Below are 19,112 nucleotides of genomic sequence, written 5' to 3' on the forward strand. Positions count from 1 at the left end.
CGTGCCACTGCACTCCAGCCTGGGCGACAGAGTGAGACTGCGTCTCAAAAAAACAAAAACAAAAACAAAACATATATATATATATAGTTTAACTTATTCAGTATACATAATTTTGTGTCCTGCCTTTTTAGCCATACCTGATATGAGCATTTCTTCAAGATACTAGCTCTGTAAACATAGCCCGAGAAGAGGCACATCTTTTATGTCTTGGAGGGCAGTTCCTTGCTTCCCCCTTTTGGAGTCCTACAAGAGCTGGCTCGGGGGCTGGAGGAGCTCAGCTCCACAGTAAAATCTAGGGTGTAAAACTCCCCTGCTGGGCTCTGGTGGCCTCCTTCCTAACAAAGCCATTTCCCCACTGGAAGCGTTGTCACCATTCCCATTTCCCTTCAACAGGAGGAGGTCTCTCTCCTGGACCACATCCTGCTGTGTGTCTACTGTACCCACCTCTCTGTGCGATGAGAGCTCCGAGGCCATGTGGACTCCACCGCTTCCTGCTCGCAATGTCTCCTTAACACATCTTACTTTATGCCCGTTCTGTGTGTTTGTGTGTTGCTAGTATGTATGTGTGACACTGTGTGTGTGTGTGTGTGTGTGTGGTTCTGTGTGTCCATGCCCTTATGGAATATTGGACATAGCCTTTAAATATTTTTTTTCCAGATGGAGTTTCGCTCTTGTTGCCCAGGCTGGAGTGCAATGGCATGATTTCGGCTCACTGCAAACTCCACCTCCGTGATTCTCCTGCCTCAGCCTCCCAAGTAGCTGAGATTACAGGTGTGTGCCACCATGCCAGGCTAACTTTTTGTATTTTTAGTAGAGACTGGGTTTCACCATGTTGGCCAGGCTGGTCTCAAACTCTTGACCTCAGGTGATCTGCTCACCTCAGCCTCCCAAAGTGCTGGGATTACAGGTGTGAGCCACCGCACCCAGCCTAAACATTAAATAATAAGTCATCGTAGAGAAAGCTCATATTGTTAACTTACTGTTGGACATTTAGAATGTTTCCAATGTATTGCTTATTTTAAATAAAGCCCTGATGACTATCTTCGTGTATAATGTTTCATTTACATTATTTCAGCTCATCTCCTTAACTTAAATTTCTATCACTGGAATTACTGGTTAATGCTGTTATAATAGTTTTCATATTATTAATACAGAAATACTGCCAAATTTCTTTGCAGAAAGCTTGTGCCAATGTATAGACCTGTTTGCAGTGTGCAAGAGTGTGCCTGTTTCCCCATATCCCCGGCCTGTGAATACAGGGGCACGATCCAGGACCGGCCCCATCCCTCACCTGCTGCTCTTTGCTTCATAGCATCTATTGAAAATCGGCCAGGTGCAGTGGCTCACACCTGTAATCCCAGCATTTTGGGAGGTCGAGGCGGGTGGATCATTTGAGGTCAGGAGTTCACGACCAGCCTGGCCAACATGATGAAACCCTACCTCTACTAAAAATACAAAAATTAGCAGGGGGTGGTGGCAGGTGCCTGTAAACCCAGCTACTTGGGAGGCTGAGGCAGGAGAATTGCTTGAACCCGGGAAGCGGAGGTTGCAGTGAGCCGAGATCGTGCCATTGCACTCCAGCCTGGGCAACAGAGCGGGACTCCATCTCAGAAAAAAAAAAAATAAAAGAAAGAAAGAAAGAAAATCTTGCTAAACCAGGCTATGTCCTGATAGTCCTCCTTTTAAATATTTATTTAGAGAAGCTGCTCATCTTGAGCTGAGTTGGTTAGAGTTTCCTGCTGCCGCAAACAGGAGGACAAGTGAGTCACTGCATGCGGAGGGCATAGTTTTATTGTCTAGGGGAGAAGGCGCTGTCAAAATCTCTCAGTCTGTTGGGCTTGTGAGGAGGAAGAGATGAGCATTCGTTACGACAAAACCACAGTTATTGCATTTGTCTTTCACCGTCGTTTCAACATCTGAAGCCACACCTGCCGCAGATTGATTATTCAGCTATCTAGGAAAGCAGTTTGCAGGTAACTCAATCTACTAAACTTGAGTAGGTTATTTGTAGGTAAGAAATTCTGTGTTCAAGTATGACCTATCTTTAAAAAAAAAAAAAAGAAAGAAATCCTAGTGGACGGGGAGACTATGGAGAGTTATTTTTGGTAAGAAAATGGTTCTCAGCTGGGCATGGTAGCACATGCCTAAAATCCCAGCATAGACAGTCTGAGGCGGGAGGATTGCTCGAGGCCAGGAGTTTGAGACCAGCCTGGGCAGTAGAGCAAGACCCCTTCTCTGAAAAAAAAGAGTGGTTCTCAAAAAGCAGGGTGCCTAGGCATTTTAACACATGCCCAGAGTGATCCTGGTATAGGTGGTCTATGGACCACATGTTAAGAAATACTGCCCTTAGGCCGGGCGTGGTGGCTCAAGCCTGTAATCCCAGCACTTTGGGAACCCGAGACGGGCAGATCATGAGGTCAGCAGATCGAGACCATCCTGGCTAACACGGTGAAACCCCGTCTCTACTAAAAAATACAAAAAACTAGCCGGGCGAGGTGGCGGGCGCCTGTAGTCCCAGTTACTCCAGAGGCTGAGGCAGGAGAATGGCATAAACCCGGGAGGCGGAGTTTGCAGTGAGCTGAGATACGGCCACTGCACTCCAGCCTGGGCAACAGAGCGAGACTCCATCTCAAAAAAAAAAAAAAAAATACTGCCCTTCAAATAAAATGATAGTATCCACTTCTAATGTTTGTAAGCTAAAACCATCTTCCTGAAGTTGTAAGGCAGAGAAATTTGAAGACTTAATCAAGTTTTATTCTAAAAAATATTCATAGCCTTGATCAAGTTTTATTCTAAAAAATATTCATAGCCTTGTTCTTGCTGCTCAAGTGTTGGCCAGAATGAACTGACCTTGACTGTCACCAGGATGCAAGCCAGGCCCGTCAGGTTCCATCAGACTGTCAGACAATGGAAACTTATTGTTCTCACTCTGGCCAAACGCATAAATTTGCAGAGCAGACAGCTGGGAGATTTGAGCGTAAAGAGTTGATATTGGAGAAAAACAGGTCTCTCCTCTCTCCCGGTGACACTCCATTTTCTACTTCACTGAAAGGACCAAAGCCATGCCCTTCATCTCCTTCAACGCCCAGAGCCTTCTCCGCACCCTCCCCGGGGCCCTGTGGCTGCCTCCTGCCCGGATGGCTCACTGCTCTGCCTCTGATGCTCTTTCTGCCTTTCTCCTTCTCTTTCGCCTGTGACCATGTTTAGGTGTCTCTTGGCCTAAAACAAGTCTCTCATCCATTTGTGTCGTCCTCATCCCTGTCTTCTGTTTTGCCCTCCAGCACCATGAAGGATGGGCTTCCCCTCGCTGCCTCTTCTTTACCACGCGCTGCTCGCTCTGCCCCCACCTCAGGCACTTGGCTCAAGCCGCTTTCCTCAGAGCTACCAGAATCTCCTTCCCAACCACAAGAACGATTTTCTCCAGTCCCCGCGCGTCTTGTAAATTCGGCCCCGTCCATGTATTCGTTCATGAATTTGGCAGATGTGTATTGAGCCCCCACCTCAACGTGCTCTCCCTGGCCGGCGGCCCCGTGCCACCACCCAGCCTCACCCTCACTGAAGCTGACGGGTCCTGCTCCACCATCCACTTTTTCCCGGGCTCTCCACTCCCCTTGCCGCCTCTCTCCTCCCCTCCAGGCCCAAATGACATGTCTCCAGCGCTTTCCCTCTCCTGCTGCCCCTCCCTCTCTGGCCACCCTGTGTCTACTCTTACGCCTTACAAATCTGTGCTTCTCCCTGACTTCCCACCCATATGCTGGCCTCCCCTCCCAGGGATTTCCTGCCTAGCTCATGCAATGCAGCAGGTCCAGGTCAATCTTTCCTTCCAAGCTTTCTTCCTTCCTTCTGTTCATTCTAACAACAGTCCCCCAGACATCCAGCCCAGAAAGCTCTGGGCCCTCTCGATTGCTTCCTCTTCCTTGTCCCCAGTGTCCTAGTCAGTACTAGCTGCTCTTTCTCCAAGTGTTTGCCCATCACGTCCTCTTGTTTGCTTTGCCACCTCCTCCCTGTCACTCTGACTATTGCAGCAGCCTCCTCACTGCCCCTGCTGACTCTGGTTCCGCAGCCCTGCTCTCAGCCTCCATCACACCCCTGTGGGTTGATCCTCAGCTCTCAGGGCCAGGAGGGAGGGTTTCTGCTGTTGTCTCCTTAGCTTGAACTACTTTGGAAAATGGCCTGCCCTGCCTGCCCTGGAAGGTGTCTGTGTAGGTCCTGGGGCCATGGGTAGGTCCTGGGTGCCTGCATAGGTCCTTGGGCCATGGGTAGGTCCCAGGTGCCTGCACAGGTCCTGGGTCTGGTGGTCAGAGGCTGGTGACTGGCATTGCCATTGTGACACGGATGCCAGAAACCAGAATCCTCAGAGGGAGGCCATTGGGCGAAAATGACCTTCCTCTGGTTGTGACTGAGGAAAGAGGACTTCCAGCGCATCTGTGTGCACCTGCAGGGCAGCTCCTGTAACAAGAAATGGCCACGCCAAGGACTTCTCGTTTCTGCGGAAGACATTGTCTTCAGTTTTGTAGCCGGCAGCTTACCTTCAAAATGCATTTTAAAGTTCTTTCCCCTTTCTCTTGGGTTTCCAAATATAACTTTGAGGGAACTGCAAAGACCATTTTCCTTAGGCTAAAAATAGACTCCACGCCCCTCCTTTTTCTCATTGTCTGTATACACCCGCTCCCTTTTCTCACTGTCTGTGTACACTCCTTCCCTTTTCTCGCCGTCTGTATACACCCCCTCCCTTTTCTCGCCATCTATATACACCCCCTCCCTTTTCTCGCCATCTGTATACACCCCCTCCCTTTTCTCACTGTCTGTGTACACTCCTTCCCTTTTCTCACCGTCTGTATACACCCCCTCCCTTTTCTCACCGCCTGTATACACTTCCTCCCTTTTCTCGCCGTCTGTATACACCCCCTCCCTTGTCTCACTGTCTGTGTACACTCCTTCCCTTTTCTCGCCGTCTGTATACACCCGCTCCCTTTTCTCACTGTCTGTATATACCCCCTCCCTTTTCTCACTGTCTGTGTATACTCCTTCCCTTTTCTCGCCGTCTGTATACACCCCCTCCCTTTTCTCATTGCCTGTATACACTTCCTCCCTTTTCTCGCCGTCTGTGTACACCCCCTCCCTTTTCTCGCCGTCTGTGTACACTCCCTCCCTTTTCTCGCCGTCTGTATACACTCCCTTCCATTTACCTAACTATGTGTGAGGATCAAACTATGTGTCTTCCTAAAAGTTTCAAGGGCTAAAATCTTGAAAGAGACAAACCATATCTGGAAACCCACCTGCAAAATCCCAGAAATTACTTCAAGACAGCTCCTTAAAATCCGGCCGTTGTTAAAATAAATGTCAGCACAAGGTCCAGACGGACTGGGACCCAAAAGAGCCACCAGAACAAGACACGTGGACACAGGACTCAGCCCGATTCTTGCGTGCCTTCCTTATCAAGGCTTTCCTTTGGAAACCCATGCTTTCCCCACTGAAAATTAAAGCAGCTACTTTAAGTAGAAATCTGGCTGCTTCCCCTTTGCTAGTTTTGGTTAATAAATTCACTTTCTTCCTACCAGACCTCATGAATTAAACTCTGCATCTGTGTTGGGTCTGGAGTTACTGAGGGTCAGCTGACTTGTGATGAGCAGACCAGGGAGGTAGGACTTCTTCCTTTTCTCGTGGGCACATTATGACTCCATGAATAATGCAGATGTTCACAGCTCGTGCGCATGTTCGTGCTTTACAGCTCATCTTGTTAACAGCAGCCGCATTTCACAGGTGAGGAAATCGAGATTTGAAGAGACTGAGTGATATTACCTGCCTTGGAAGTGGCAGGGCGGGGGGCTCAGGGTAAGAGCTGCTGCTCGGAAGCTGCGAGCTGCTCAGCTCTGGGACTGCCACCGAGTGGGTGGAGAACTGAGGCAAGGATGGAGAAACGGTCACTGACCTTGCCCCAGATTCTTGGACTGCCACATGCAGAGGTCTCTGAGCCTGAGGCTGAGCCAGGCACATTCTTGGGATGGACGCTGTGACACGGGTATTTTTGCCAATGTTCCTGGTGTCTCTTTTCTGGGATGATGTTAGAGTGAGTGTGAAGGCTGTTGACCCCTTAAGGTGACAAGGTCACTGTGAGAAGACACACGTGTGTCATCAAGTAAAATGGAGAGTTTTTAAGACATTCTCTCAGAGGAGGAGGCTCCATCCAGGGACAAGGAGGGCACTGGAGCTGGCACTGAGGTAGAGACGTTCCCCACATCTGAGTCCTCGAAGCCTCCGTCGAGCCTTTGCCATCGCGTCAGCCAGAGATCTCCTATCAAGGTAGTTCCTTTCTCTCCTTGAACTGCCTCAGGTGGGAGACGCCCCGCAGCGGCCTCATGTCGTTTAGGGCTCCAGGAATGTGAAGGCTGAGTGGCAGTAGGCATGGTTTTCCCCAGGTGGTCCCTCTGGTGGCTCCACAGGTGTGCCGAGGTGACAGGTGTGCTGTTGGCTCGGGAGAAGGTGTGGCAGCAGCATGAGTGACAATGGCGGAAGGCAGATTCCAAGACGGGTGAAGCCACTCCCTGAAGAAACAACAGAGCCTGCGGCTTCCTAAGTGCTGTGGGTTGAGGCTTATTCCCAGCATCTGGTCTGTTTGCCTCGGGTTTTTCCTGGAACCGGAGGTGAGGAACCCATAAGCCATATCGCCCACAGTGTTCCACTTTCCTGGCATTACTTCCTGCCTGGTGGGGCCCCTGCCAGGCTGCCTCAGGCAGGGCAGTGTAAGCCCAAGGGAAGTGCCCAACGGTAAGGATGGCCTTGAGGAGAACGTTCACCCGCACACAGCCGGCAGGCGGCCTGGAAGGCGTGCAGACGCTGAACCGCCGGCCCCGCCGCCCTTGTGGGGAGCTAATGCTATCTGTGTATCAGCCCCAGAATCAACTGTGACCAGCGTTGTGACCACGCTGGGGTGACAGGCATGAGCCACCGTGCCCAGCCTTGTCTGTCATTTTAGTTACTCAAAATCCATAATCTGGGTTGAGCACAGTGGCTCACACCGGGAATCCCAGCACTTTGGGAGGCCAAGGTGGGCAGATCACTTGAGGTCAGGAGTTCAAGACCAGCCTGGCCAACATGGTGAAACCCCTTTTCTACTAAAAATACAAAAATCAGCAGAGCATGGTGGCGTGTGCCTGTAATCCCAGCTGCTCGGGAGGCTGAGGCACGAGAATCTCTTGAACCCTGGAGGTGGAGGTTGAGGTGAGCCGAGATCACGCCACTGCTCTCCCCTGGGTGATACAGTGAGACTGTCTCAAAAATATAAATAAATAAAATAACATAAAATTCATAATCTATTCCACAGCTTGCAAAGTCCTGTGCGATCTAACACCTGCCTACTCTTCCAAGCCTTCCAAGGGGCCAAGCTCTTTCCTGCCTCTCCATGAGCTCCGCCTCTGCCTGCTCAGGCCTGGCACTTTCCCACCCGGCTGTCCTCAGCCTCAGGCCTCAGCTCCCCCCACAGCAGTTCCTCACAGGGGCCTTCCTGACTTGTCAGTCAGATGCAGTTCCCGTACTCTCTGGCCATTCAAAATGCAGCTCTCAGCACCCTGAACTTCCCCACACTGCATTTCCCACATGTGCAGCTGGGAACATTTCTGTAATTATTTGATGTCTGTCTGCACCAAGATTTTAGCGCCAAGAGACTGGGCCACGCCTGTTTCATTCTTCACTGTGTGCATCAAGTGCTGTGTCCTAGAACAATGTCAGGAACTTAAGGCAGGCGTTTCCTAAATGGTTGTTGAATGAATGAATGAATGAATGAATGAATGGCTGTCTCAGCAGCGTGTGTGAATGCTTCTGTTCTTCCCTCTATTGGTGGGCTGGGCTGGTTTGGAGATGCTGATAGGCTCCATGCTGCAGTGAGGCAGGAGACCTGGGATCTAGTCCCAGCTGCCTCACTTATGGGTTCTATGACCTTAAACAAGTCACTTCACTTAGAGAGCTTTGAAAAGCAGGAACCGTGACGGATTCATCGTCCTGTCCAGAGCAGCTGGCATGAGTAGAAATTCTGCAAGTGAATGAACAACTCCAAAGTCTAGGCTCTTTCTTATTCCAAATTCCCCCAAAATCCACTGGCAATTGGACTTTTGGAACCCAAACTGCAACCTGGGTGGGGTGGTATCTCCACAGAGAGTCCATGTTGCTGTGGTTGCTAAACACGCACACGTGGGGAGTGGAGCTGCCGGCAACACAGGCCAGTGCCCTTCCTCCTGTCCTCCCAGCAGGGCTGCCATTGCAGGGCCTCATGTGCAACACCAGTACCCAGTTCCTGAGGCCCCTTCAGAGTCTCAAGGAAAAGGGCGAAAAGGCATTTAAAGCTCTATGAAGTAGGGCCGGGCACAGTGGCTCACACCTGTAATCCCAGCACTTTGGGAGCTGAGGCGGGTGGATCACCTGAGGTCAGGAGTTCGAGACCAGCCTGGCCAACATGGCAAAACCCCATGTGTACTGAAAATACAAAAATTAGCTGCTGTGGTGGCGGCGCCTGCAATCCCAGCTACTCGGGAATCTGAGGCAGGAGAATCTCTTGAACCCGGGAGGCGGAGACTGCAGTGAGCTGAGATCACACCACTTCACTCCAGCCTGGGTGACAGAGCGAGACTCTGTCTCAAAAAACGAACAAACAAATCCAAAAAACCAACAACAACAACAACAAACCGTCTATGAAGTGCCGACAGATTCAGTTATTTTGACTCAATTTATCAGAACACACTGGGGCATGAACTCAGCCTAGTAGAAATATGTATATTTAAGGTAAAAGGTTGAAACTAGGGGGAGAGAGAGCCTAAAAGGTCCCTGTTCAGGCCTTCAGAGAAGTGGCTCTGGGAGCTACATGATGTGCATATTTTGAGCATTTAACGGCACGGTGACACCAGAGGACAGACCCAGTAGCAAAACTACCCGCTGGGCACACGGAATCCAGCCACTTCTTGTCCTCTCTTGGCAATGAAGACACAAACCACTTGCGTGTCAAGCATTGCCAGGCCAGCCTCTGTCTCCACAGCTGAGCCCAGAAACCAAGGGTGTGGCGGGACTCACAGGCAGGGAGCGGTGAGGCAGAGCCGTCTGCTGGAGCGAGCCCTGCTCTCAGGCCAAGATTGGCACTTGGGGTCCGTTCACGCAATAAGCCACATTCTGAATACGCCACGCCAGCCCTTGCAAACCCACAGGAAGCACAGGGTGGCTTTTTAGAGGCACAAGGATCCTTAGATGAAAGGATGTCACCCTGGGCCGACACCAGTGCCCATGCCATTCCAGGTTCTGTCACCCTCCTTCCCCTTTCTTCCCAGGCCTCTCTCTCAAACGTGTCTTTATAGCTTTCTTTCTTTTTTTTTTTTAGATGGAGTCTTGCTCTGTCACCCAAGCTAGAGTGCAGTGGTGTGATCTCGGCTCACTGCAACCTCTGCCTCCCGGGTTCAAGCGATTCTCCTGCCTCAGCCTCCCGAGTAGCTGGAATTACAGGCACCTGCCACCATGCCTGGCAAAATTTTGTATTTTTAGTGGAGACGGGGTTGGCCAGGCTGGTCTTGAACTCCTGACCTCAGGTGATCCACCCACCTGGGCCTCCGAAAGTGCTGGGATTACAGGCGTGAGCCACCGCGCCCGGCCCTTTATGACTTTTCTACTTTACACCGGATGCTGTCTCGTTTCATCCTCGTGACCACCCTATGCAGTAGCCCTTCCCCTTGGGCTCAGTCTGCCGACGACCCTGAGACTCCAGAGCCAACGGGGCGTTGCCTGTGTTCCCCGGGCTGCCAAGGGCGTCGCTGGTGCTGGGCCTCTGGGTTTCAGCTCCTGCTCTTTGCTGTGCCCCTTGCTGGTCGTTGGCCACAATTTGGCTGATTTTCTTGGCAGGACCTCCTGTCCCGGGATCCTCTCCTTCTGAGTGTCCTGGAGCTCAGTGGGGTTTCCCAGAGGGGCAGAGGGGTCTAGGGAGAGTTTGGTGTCCTTAGTGGCAAGTTGAGGTGGCCTCTCCCAGACCGACAGACAGACTGCGGGTTCTCCGAGGAGGGGCCCATAGAGATCCTTCCCCTCAGGGTGCGCTGTGGCCAGCGTCTCCTCCCCTGCCTGTCCTGTGCTTGCTCCAGCCTGTCACCTCCCCAGGGTCACTGATAGTGACCCTTGGAGACCAAGGCCTATTTCAACCCAGTTGCCCTTTCCTGGGGCATGCAACCAGGACAGCCAGGCTTCCTTCTGAGTCACTCCTGCCCGGGGCCACCAGTAGACACCAAATTTCCATTTGTCCTCGTCCAGCCCACCTCTGTCTGCTGTGCCTCATCGTTAACCCTTGAGAGCCAGGGCTGTTCCTTAAGGAAACCCTCACTGTGGCGGCTCCTTTGTGGAAACCCTGGGCTTTCCCTCTGGCCTGGGGCTTCCGTGTGACCCAGCCTGGGTGAGGGTCCTGCCAGCAAGTGTGCAAACAGACCCTAGACTCAAACATAGGCAGGTCATCTGTAAGCCCCCTCAGGGAGCCAAAAGGAATGGGGCTGGCTGGCTGCCCTGTGGGGTGGGGGCCGCCTGCCCACCGTTGGTGACTGCCTTTCCTGCCAAGGCCCTGGTAATGCCCGGTCAGATGTGTGGGTGCCATCTCCCAGCCACTGCCACCTCCTCTCCTGGCCCAGCTCCACTTGGTCCCCTTAACGACACAAAGGACTCAGCACTCCAGGGCATGTCTAGCTTCTTTGGGTCGCCACGGAGATGCCTTTGCACACCAACTGTCCTCCACTCCCTCTCCAGGCCATGCCCCCTGCTTTTCCACGCCCACCCCAGGTCTTGCCCCTCTGGACTCCTCTCTACAAACTCAGCTTCCTGGCTCCACATGGAGCTGAGTGTCCAGCTGGTACCTAACACATTTGTGGTCAGCTTTAAATCACAGATTTTGAAACTCAAGAACTTAGGCGTCAGGAGGTCAAGCCATTCACCACGGCTCTTTACACAGGGGACCGGGGCCCTGGGGAGACACGGGGCGGGGCCTGGTCACAGGGAGCATAACGGTTCATGGCAAAGACTTGGCACTGGGGCTCCTAAAGGCAAGCTGCCTCCCTGGCGCCCCAAGCCCCAGCCTCGCTCTGGGAGTCGCGATTCCCACGGAGACCCCTTCAACCATATCTGCAGGGCAAGGCCGTGTGGCGGCTCCTTCTGGCCTCCATGTCCTCACAGTGGGATGAGCACTCGAGCGAGGGTGTGTGGCCGGGGTGGGGTGGGGGTGCTTGTCCTGAGCCAAGTCCTGAAACATTTTGAGATGGAATGTTCTACTTCACCAGCCCAGTTTCTCTTGCAGCCTCTCCAGGGCATTCCCCTTCTGACCCACTCCCAAGAGGCGCCTCGAAAATGCGCCCAAGAACCACTTTCCTTCGGTGGATGTTTCCGGCTGTGGAGGCAGGGCAGGAGCTGAGACTCGAACTCTGGCTTCAACTCCGGACCCCTCACCCTCTCCTGGACCCCAGACGCTCCCCCGAAGACTCAGACACCCAGAAATACAGAATGACACTTGGTCCCGAAGCCAGAGGGGCAGCCTGGAAGGTGTGGGGAAGAGGACTGGGGGCCCCGGAGGGAACGTCTCCCACAGGCCTGGCATCCCTCCCCTCCCGGCTCTGTACACGGAGGAGGCCAAGGCCAGTGCCAGGCTACGAGCCCCAGGCAAGGCCGTGACCCAAGTGGAAGCTTTTAAACCCAAGCTCAGAGGCAAGAAGCTCACGGCCAGCACCTCCTGGCCCTCTCCGCCCTGCCGCCTCCTCCACACCGCCCTCCAGGCGGCCTGCCTCTCCTCCTTGTCGCTGCCCTCGGTGGCTGCTGTCTCCTGATCGTCTCCTCTCTCCATTCCCAGGGTGCGTCAGTTTGTCTGTCTCTCACCTGTCTCGTCCTCTCACCCTGCGGCTTTATTTGCGTTTTCTTCTGTCTTCATCGCCCAGCTTTCCCGGCATCGCCTCCACCCCTGGCTCTGTACACAGCGGTGTACATCTTTCTCCTTGACTCTGTTCCTCTTGCTCTGGCTCTGCCTGTCTTTCTCTCCGCGAGTAAGCCCTGGCTCCCTCCATAGATCCTTCCAGACACCGCCGGGCTGCTCTCTGGTTCTCTGTCCTCTTTTCTCTCTCTTTCGAGCATTCTCTCTGTCTTTCCCCTCAGATCTTGTCCCATATCTGCCAATTCACACCTCCTCTTCCCCACTTTTCCCCTCTTCTTATTTCTTATTTATTTATTTATTTATTTAATTTTGAGACAGAGTCTCACTCTCTCTCCCAGGCTGGCGTGCAATGGCGCAACCTCAGCTCACTGCAACCTTCACCTCCCGGGTTCAAGCGATTCTCCTGCCTCAGCCTCCCGAGTAGCTGGAATTACAGGCATGTGCCATCACGCCCAGCTAATTTTTGTATATTTTTTAGAGACGGGGTTTCTCCATGTTGGCCAGGCTGGTCTCGAATTCCTGACCTCAGGTAATCGCCCGCCTCGGCCTCCCAAAGTGCTGGGATGACAGGAGTGAGCCACTGTCTGGCCCTCTCTTCTTTCTCTCTCCCTCTTCTTCCTCATCTTTCCCTCTCTGGGTCTCTCTCCACCCTCCCCCCATGCTGTCCCATTCATCTCTTTCTCCTTTCTCTCTCCCTCTTTTTCTCTCTCTTCTCTTCCTCTTCTCTGTCTCCCTTTCCCCTGTTCTTTCTCTTTCTCTCCCCGGACCTCTTTCTCTGACAGCTCCCAGTTCCCCCATGCGCTCCCCGCAGCCAGCCTCACCTGCTCACTCCATCACTTACCTGGGACCACATGTGGAAGGAGGCAGAGAGACAGGCAGCTCAGGGACACCCAGGGGACCCTCCTCCAGAGTGTCCCCTTCATGGCTGCCGCAAAAGTTCCTCTGGCTCCCTGGGGAAGCTCCACGGCCCAGGAGTTGCAGTGTGAGAAGCAGACGTGAGCCTGTCCCCTCCAGCGGCTGGCCCGAACCAAGTGCGGTTCTCTGAAGGGGCCAGAGAACCTGAGAAGAGGACAAAAGAGGGCGGGGCCCCACACCAATCAGGCTTTTCTCTCCTCAGCCCCACCCCACTCCCCCACCAGGAAAGAAAATACCGGTGCACCCATTGCTCTGCTCCTCACCAGCCTGAGCTGAGTGGCAGGAGGGATGGGAGGAGACACGGGGGGAGACACGGGGGACGGGAACAGGTCACACAGGAAATGGGTGGGCCACCCCTCCTGGCTGGGTTCCTGGGCCCTCTCCTCCCTCCCCAGGGGCTGCCCCTGTCCCACCAGAACTTTGGGCTTCTGGGAAGAATGGGGAAGAAAGGGCCGCAGAGGGAGTGACCTTGGGGGTGTATGAATGGGGGAAAGAGAGTGAGATTTAAGCAGACCCCAGGGAAATAGGAAGCGGGGGAACCATGTGAGGGGTGAGGGGCAGGAACAGAAATGCACTGTATGCCATCTTTTGGAAAGGGGTGTTGTGCTTAGAATATCTGCTCAGTGCAGATGCATGGCAGACCCCAGATGCATGGCAGACCCTCAGGGCAGGCGCGTGGCAGACCCCAGATGCGTGGCAGACCCTTGCCAAATGGTGAACTTCTTCTTTCCAGGGCAGGGAGCCAGAGCTACGGTGCAGGGAGCCTGGGACAGTGTGGGAGACTGGCCCGAGGGAGCTGGCATGGGCAGTGGGTTGAAGGCGGAACCTGGGTAGGAGGGAGCAACGCAGCTGTAACCTATGAGGAGGTGGAGCTGCTCCTGGAGACCTGGGGCTCCACTCACCCGAGTTCCACCTCTTGGAACTCACAGGCACAAGTGAAGAGACACAGGGACCCCAAGCAGGGTTGTGAAGGTGAAGAGGGCAGTTGGTGTAACTCTCTGCAAAGCAAACGGGGATACCTCCGCTCCGCTCTTCGCCACAGTGTGCATCTCTGCTTCTGGTTCCTCAAGACTTGAATCCTGAACGTGGGGTGTCTGTGGAGTGACTGGTCCCAGAGCAGGGACTGCCGACACTCAGACACCGTGGGGGCCCAGGACGAGGAATCGGGGTTTCTGCATTCCGGAGCAGAGCCAGCCTTGTCCAGCGAGGATTAGGTAGCGGACGCCGTGGTGCCATCTCCGAGGGTCATGGAGGCCCTGTGATCACTTGCTTCTAGAAGCTGAAAGTCCGTTCATGGCCCAAGGCCAAAGCCTGCACGCCCAGGATACCGTGGGCAAGTGGTATGGTCCCCTAACAGTCCCTCCAGCTCTGGATGGATGAGCTGATCCTGTTCTTTCCTGGAGGTAAGAAAGTCATAAAGGTAAAGAGGGATGTGGAGCATCCTGTGGGCGCCTGGGCAGGGCAGCAGGAGGGCACTACTGGAGGGAATTGCAGACACCAAGGCCCAGCTTGACCTTTGTGATCATTTTGCTTTTTTTTTTTTTTTTTGAGACGGAGTCTTGCTCTGTCATCCAGGTTGGAGTGCGGTGGCACCATCTCGGCTCACTGCAAGCTCCGCCTCCCAGATTCAAGCAATTCCCCCACCTCAGCCTCCTGAGTAGCTGGGATTTATGGGTGCCCACCACCACGCCCGGCTAATTTTTTTGTATTTTTAGTAGGGACGAGGTTTCACCATGCTGGCCAGGCTGGTCTCGAACTCCTGACCTCAGATGATCCACCCGTCCCGGCCTCCCGAAGTGCTGGGAGTACAGGCGTGAGCCACCGCGCCCTGCTGTGGTCATTTTTCTATGTCAGCTCTTGCTTGTGGGTTCCCCCATTACCTTTCCTCAGGTTGTGTTTGGTGACACTTTCAGGACCACAGTTTTCCATCTCTAGAGGAGAAAGAAGCATCCAGGTGAGACCAAACTAAGAGTTGGGCATCTTGCTGACCGAACACAGGTAGCTGACCACTTTCCAATGCCAGGAAGGCCACAGGCCTTCTCTCTGGAGGCTGCTGTGAAGGCCAGGACTCCAGGAGGGTGTTACAAACCCGGGCTCGATCCCAGCTCTGCCACCGAGTCGTCACAAAGTCACAGCCCCTTCGAGCTGTTTTCCCTCGTTCATCTGTAAAATGGGGCTAATGACACCTATCTGAAATGTTGTAGGGTGGGAGTGAGGCTGTAGATGCTGAGGGGCTGTGGGAGTGTTAGGATGCCTGTTGTTAGGATGCCTGTTGTTAGGGCGCCTGTTGTTAGGACCCCTGTTGTTAGGACACCTGTTGTTAGGACGCCTGTTGTTAGGGCGCCTGTTGTTAGGACCCCTGTTGTTAGGATGCCTGTTGTTAGGACGCCTGTTGTTAGGACCCCTGTTGTTAGGACGCCTGTTGTTAGGACCCCTGTTGTTAGGACACCTGTTGTTAGGACGCCTGTTGTTAGGACCCCTGTTGTTAGGACGCCTGTTGTTAGGGCGCCTGTTGTTAGGACCCCTATTGTTAGGACGCCTGTTGTTAGGACGCCTGTTGTTAGGACCCCTGTTGTTAGGACGCCTGTTGTTAGGACGCCTGTTGTTAGGACCCCTGTTGTTAGGACACCTGTTGTTAGGACGCCTGTTGTTAGGACCCCTGTGGAGGAACGTGGCTCCTCCTTCCATCCAGGCATCATCCCTGGAGGGAGACACAAATGAGGAAAGCCAGGATACAGGAGGAGTCTGGAAGTGAATTTCCAGGCCCATGTCTTTCCTGCATCCCCTTTGAGTTTTACAGGATTCTGATTAGAAACGTGAGATCCTGGAGAACCAGGCATGCGCACTCCTGTTCACCTCTTCCCTGCCCACGCCCGTTTCCCATCTGCTTTCCAGCTCCCCTCAACGTACCCATTTTCCAGGGTTAGAATGCGTCTAAGTCTCTGTGATAAATGACTCTCTCTTCATCTGGGTTGGATCATGGGACACCCATTTGTCCTTCCTTCTCCCCTCCCAAGGCATCTGATGGGGACAGAATGGGGTGAATGAGAGGGGACAAAATGAGTGGCTTCTCTAGTTCCTTGTGGCCGAAAAACCTCCTAGGCCTGCATGCTGCTGGGTTTGCACAGGGGCAGGAGTCTGAAGTCAGGTGTAAGTTAATATTCCCCGGGGGGCAGGAAGAGCTGAGTGTGGATGTGAGGTGTGAGTAAATTGGAGCGAGGATAAGATCATGAGATTCTCCCAGACTTGCCTTTAGACAGCTGGGTTTGAGGCAGCAAAGTCAAGATCTCCAAGAGAGATTCCCCTTCTAAGTTCCCTAAGTAGGAGTCCCTAGTTTTTTGGGTCCCCTAAAATTGCTTGCCTTTATATCATTTACGCCTCGTGCTGTGAATAAACTTCAATCTTGCCAAACTTAGGACAACCAGGCTGAGCTCGAGCAGGAAGCTGGATGTTAAGTCTGATGTGCCTACTCAGTGTGGACTAAAAAGGCGTGTGGATTCTCTAGTCAGTGACCCAGTGTGAAGCCGGTCACTAGAGTGCCAGGCCCTGAGCCTGTCCCCATGGTCCCATGAAGTGCAACGCGCTGCCCCACCTCTCGTGTGAGCACGCCGAGGTGCCAGGAGAGGAGCACGTGCGCCCATCATCCCCGAGTCATGGGCCAGGTCGGGCCATCTGGTGAAACTGGAGAGTGCTAACTCCACAATCACAGCTTTCCGGACCACACACTAAGTCACAGAGCTGGAATTTGAGCTCCAAAGCAAAAGAAGGGCATCACCAGGGGGAAGGGAGGCCCCCGTTGGCACAGCCGGCGAGCGGCAGGTGCGTCCCAGAGCCCGGGTTTCCGGCGCCTTCTCTGTCTTGCTGCTGAGCGTCCACGTCCGTCTGGTTGCCTTTGCACACTCCTGGCTCCCAGTGAGCCGCTGATCCCAGGCTGAACCTCTGCCACAGCAGACATGTACATGTGGCCACCGCGGGGACTGAATGGGGGTGGGCCATCTTCCCAGGCAGGGTGGGCCCACAAAGCTCTCCAACGTGGGGTTCTGACAGAAAGCCCAACCCAGGCCAAAAGCCATCTTTTAAAATAAAGTTTACTGGGTTTTTTTTCATTATAAAGTAATGCACACTCTCCATAGAGATATGAAAATACTTAAAAGTAGAGAGAAGAAAAACATTATCAATGTCTCACCACCCTAGAACGACCCCACTAATGCGTTGAGAGATTTCTGGCTTTTTCCTCAAACACAGCTCATAGCCATAGTTTAAATCTGTCATATCCTAGATATAGTTTGGCCTCCTCGTTACCACCTAACTTTATTTATTTATTTATTTATTTATTTATTTATTTATTTATTTTATTTATTTATTTATTTATTATTTATTTTGAGACGGAGTCTCGCTCTGTGGCCCAGGATGGAGTGCAGTGGTGCGATCTTGGCTCACTGCAAGCTCCGCCTCCCGGGTTCACGCAATTCTCCTGCCTCAGTCACCCGAGTAGCTGGGACTACAGGCGCCCGCCACCTCGCCCGGTTAATTTTTGTGTTTTCGTAGAGACGGGGTTTCACCATGTTGGTCAGGCTGGTCTCAAACTCCTGACCTTGTGATCCGCCCTACTTGGCCTCCCAAAATGCTGGGATTACAGGCATGAGCCACCATGCCCGGCCCCCACCTAACTTTAAACCTAAACGTCTCCCCCATTATTACAAAACTTCATTCACACATTTCCGAAGGCCACGTGATACTGCATTGGCTGCCACCATAACTGAACCAACTTGGACACTGGGTTATTCACGGTTGTCCCTGTTACGGGTCATGCCTGGAGAAGAGGCTTTGTGCCCAGAGCGCCTTCTGTGTTTAGGGTCATTTCCTGAACCTGAAAGCAGAGCTGGTGTGTTCTGATCGGCGGCTCTGACCCTCCTTCTCCTACAGTCAGAAGCCCATGTACATGAGCTCGCTCTGTCCAGGACGTCGGGCACTTTTTTTGATACCTGTGGCCAATTATCTCTTTTAATGTTGATGGTCTCATGGTGGAGGCAAAGCCAACGATGGAGCTGGGCGCGGTGGCTCACGCCTGTAATCCCAGCACTTTGGGAGGCCGAGGCGGGAGGATCACCTGAGGTCGGGAGTTCAAGACCAGCCTGACCAACATGGAGAAACCCCGTCTCTACTAAAAATAGAAACTTAGTAGAAATGTTGGTGGCGGGCGCCTGTAATCCCAGCTACTCAGGAGGCTGAGGCAGGAGAATCACTTGAACCCGGGAGGCAGAGGTTGCAGTGAGCTGAGATAATGCTACTGCACTCTAGCCTGGGCGACAAGAGCAAAACCCCATCTCAAAATAAAATAAATAGAATAATTACTCAGGAGGCCTAAAAATGATAGGTGGATTAAGGACTCTGCAGGTGGGTGGGGAAAAGGTGGAGACCCCCTCCCCATCCCAGCTCATTCCTGGGTGAGCTCCCAGCCATGAAACAGGACCAATTGTCAGGCCTCTCATTTTGATACCAGAAACCGTGCTGAGTCCAGGTGACTATCCTACAGAAAGTGATCCAGACAACATTTGAAAAGAGAAAAAAGGGAGTGAGATTAACCCATTAGGCTGGAAAGTGAGACTTGCTCCTTGTTCCCCTTGCTCCCTGGGGAGGGGAGTCACCAGCTGAAGCTGGCCAGGGGACAGAAGAGGAGGCTGGTGAGCCCGGGGAGGCAGAATGCAGGCAGAGGGGCAGTCTGGCAATGCGACGGCCACATTACCACGTGGCCCTGTGTGCCGGGCCCATGCCCCCACAGGGTCACGAGCTAGTGGAATCTAGACATGGAGGGAGGAGCATTTAGCACCAGGGTCTGGTCCCAGGCATGGGTGTGTGCTGGGCAACTGGCAAGCCTCAGTGAGGGCCATCCAGGAAGGCCTCTGTCTTAGTGTCCACAAACTTGGTGGCTTCAAACAAACCGGAATTTATTCTTTTACAGTTTGGAACCCAGAAGTCCAAAATCAAGGCATGGGCAGAACCACACTCCGTCCGGAGGTTCTGGGGTGGAGCCCTTCTGGCCTCTCTCCTGGTTTCCAGGGGTGGCTGGCCATTCTCCGCATTCCCGGGCTGGCAGCCGTGTCTCTGCAGCCTCTGCCTCCATCGTGTTGCGTGGCCATCTTCTCCCCTGTGCGTGTGTCTCTGTTTTCTCTTCCCATAAGGACACCAGTCACTGGATTAGGCTCTGCCTCAATTGGGCATGACCTCAGTTTAACTTAACTAATAATCTCTGCAAAGACCCTACTTCCAA

General features: G+C 53.1%; 1 protein-coding gene across 1 annotated transcript in view; it reads right to left on the minus strand.

The window, feature by feature from the left end:
- Nucleotides 1–12,955, minus strand: part of MUC4 (mucin 4, cell surface associated) — an 85,786-nt gene extending 72,831 nt beyond the window's left edge. The window contains exon 1 of the mRNA XM_010381211.2: nucleotides 12,768–12,955. Coding sequence (XP_010379513.1) covers nucleotides 12,768–12,849 — 82 coding nt within the window. The 5' untranslated portion in view covers nucleotides 12,850–12,955. The remainder of the gene's footprint in view (nucleotides 1–12,767) is intronic.
- Between the last annotated feature and the right edge of the window lie 6,157 nt (nucleotides 12,956–19,112).

This window comes from Rhinopithecus roxellana, chromosome 1, assembly GCF_007565055.1.
Source record: "Rhinopithecus roxellana isolate Shanxi Qingling chromosome 1, ASM756505v1, whole genome shotgun sequence".
Lineage (NCBI taxonomy): Eukaryota > Metazoa > Chordata > Mammalia > Primates > Cercopithecidae > Rhinopithecus > Rhinopithecus roxellana.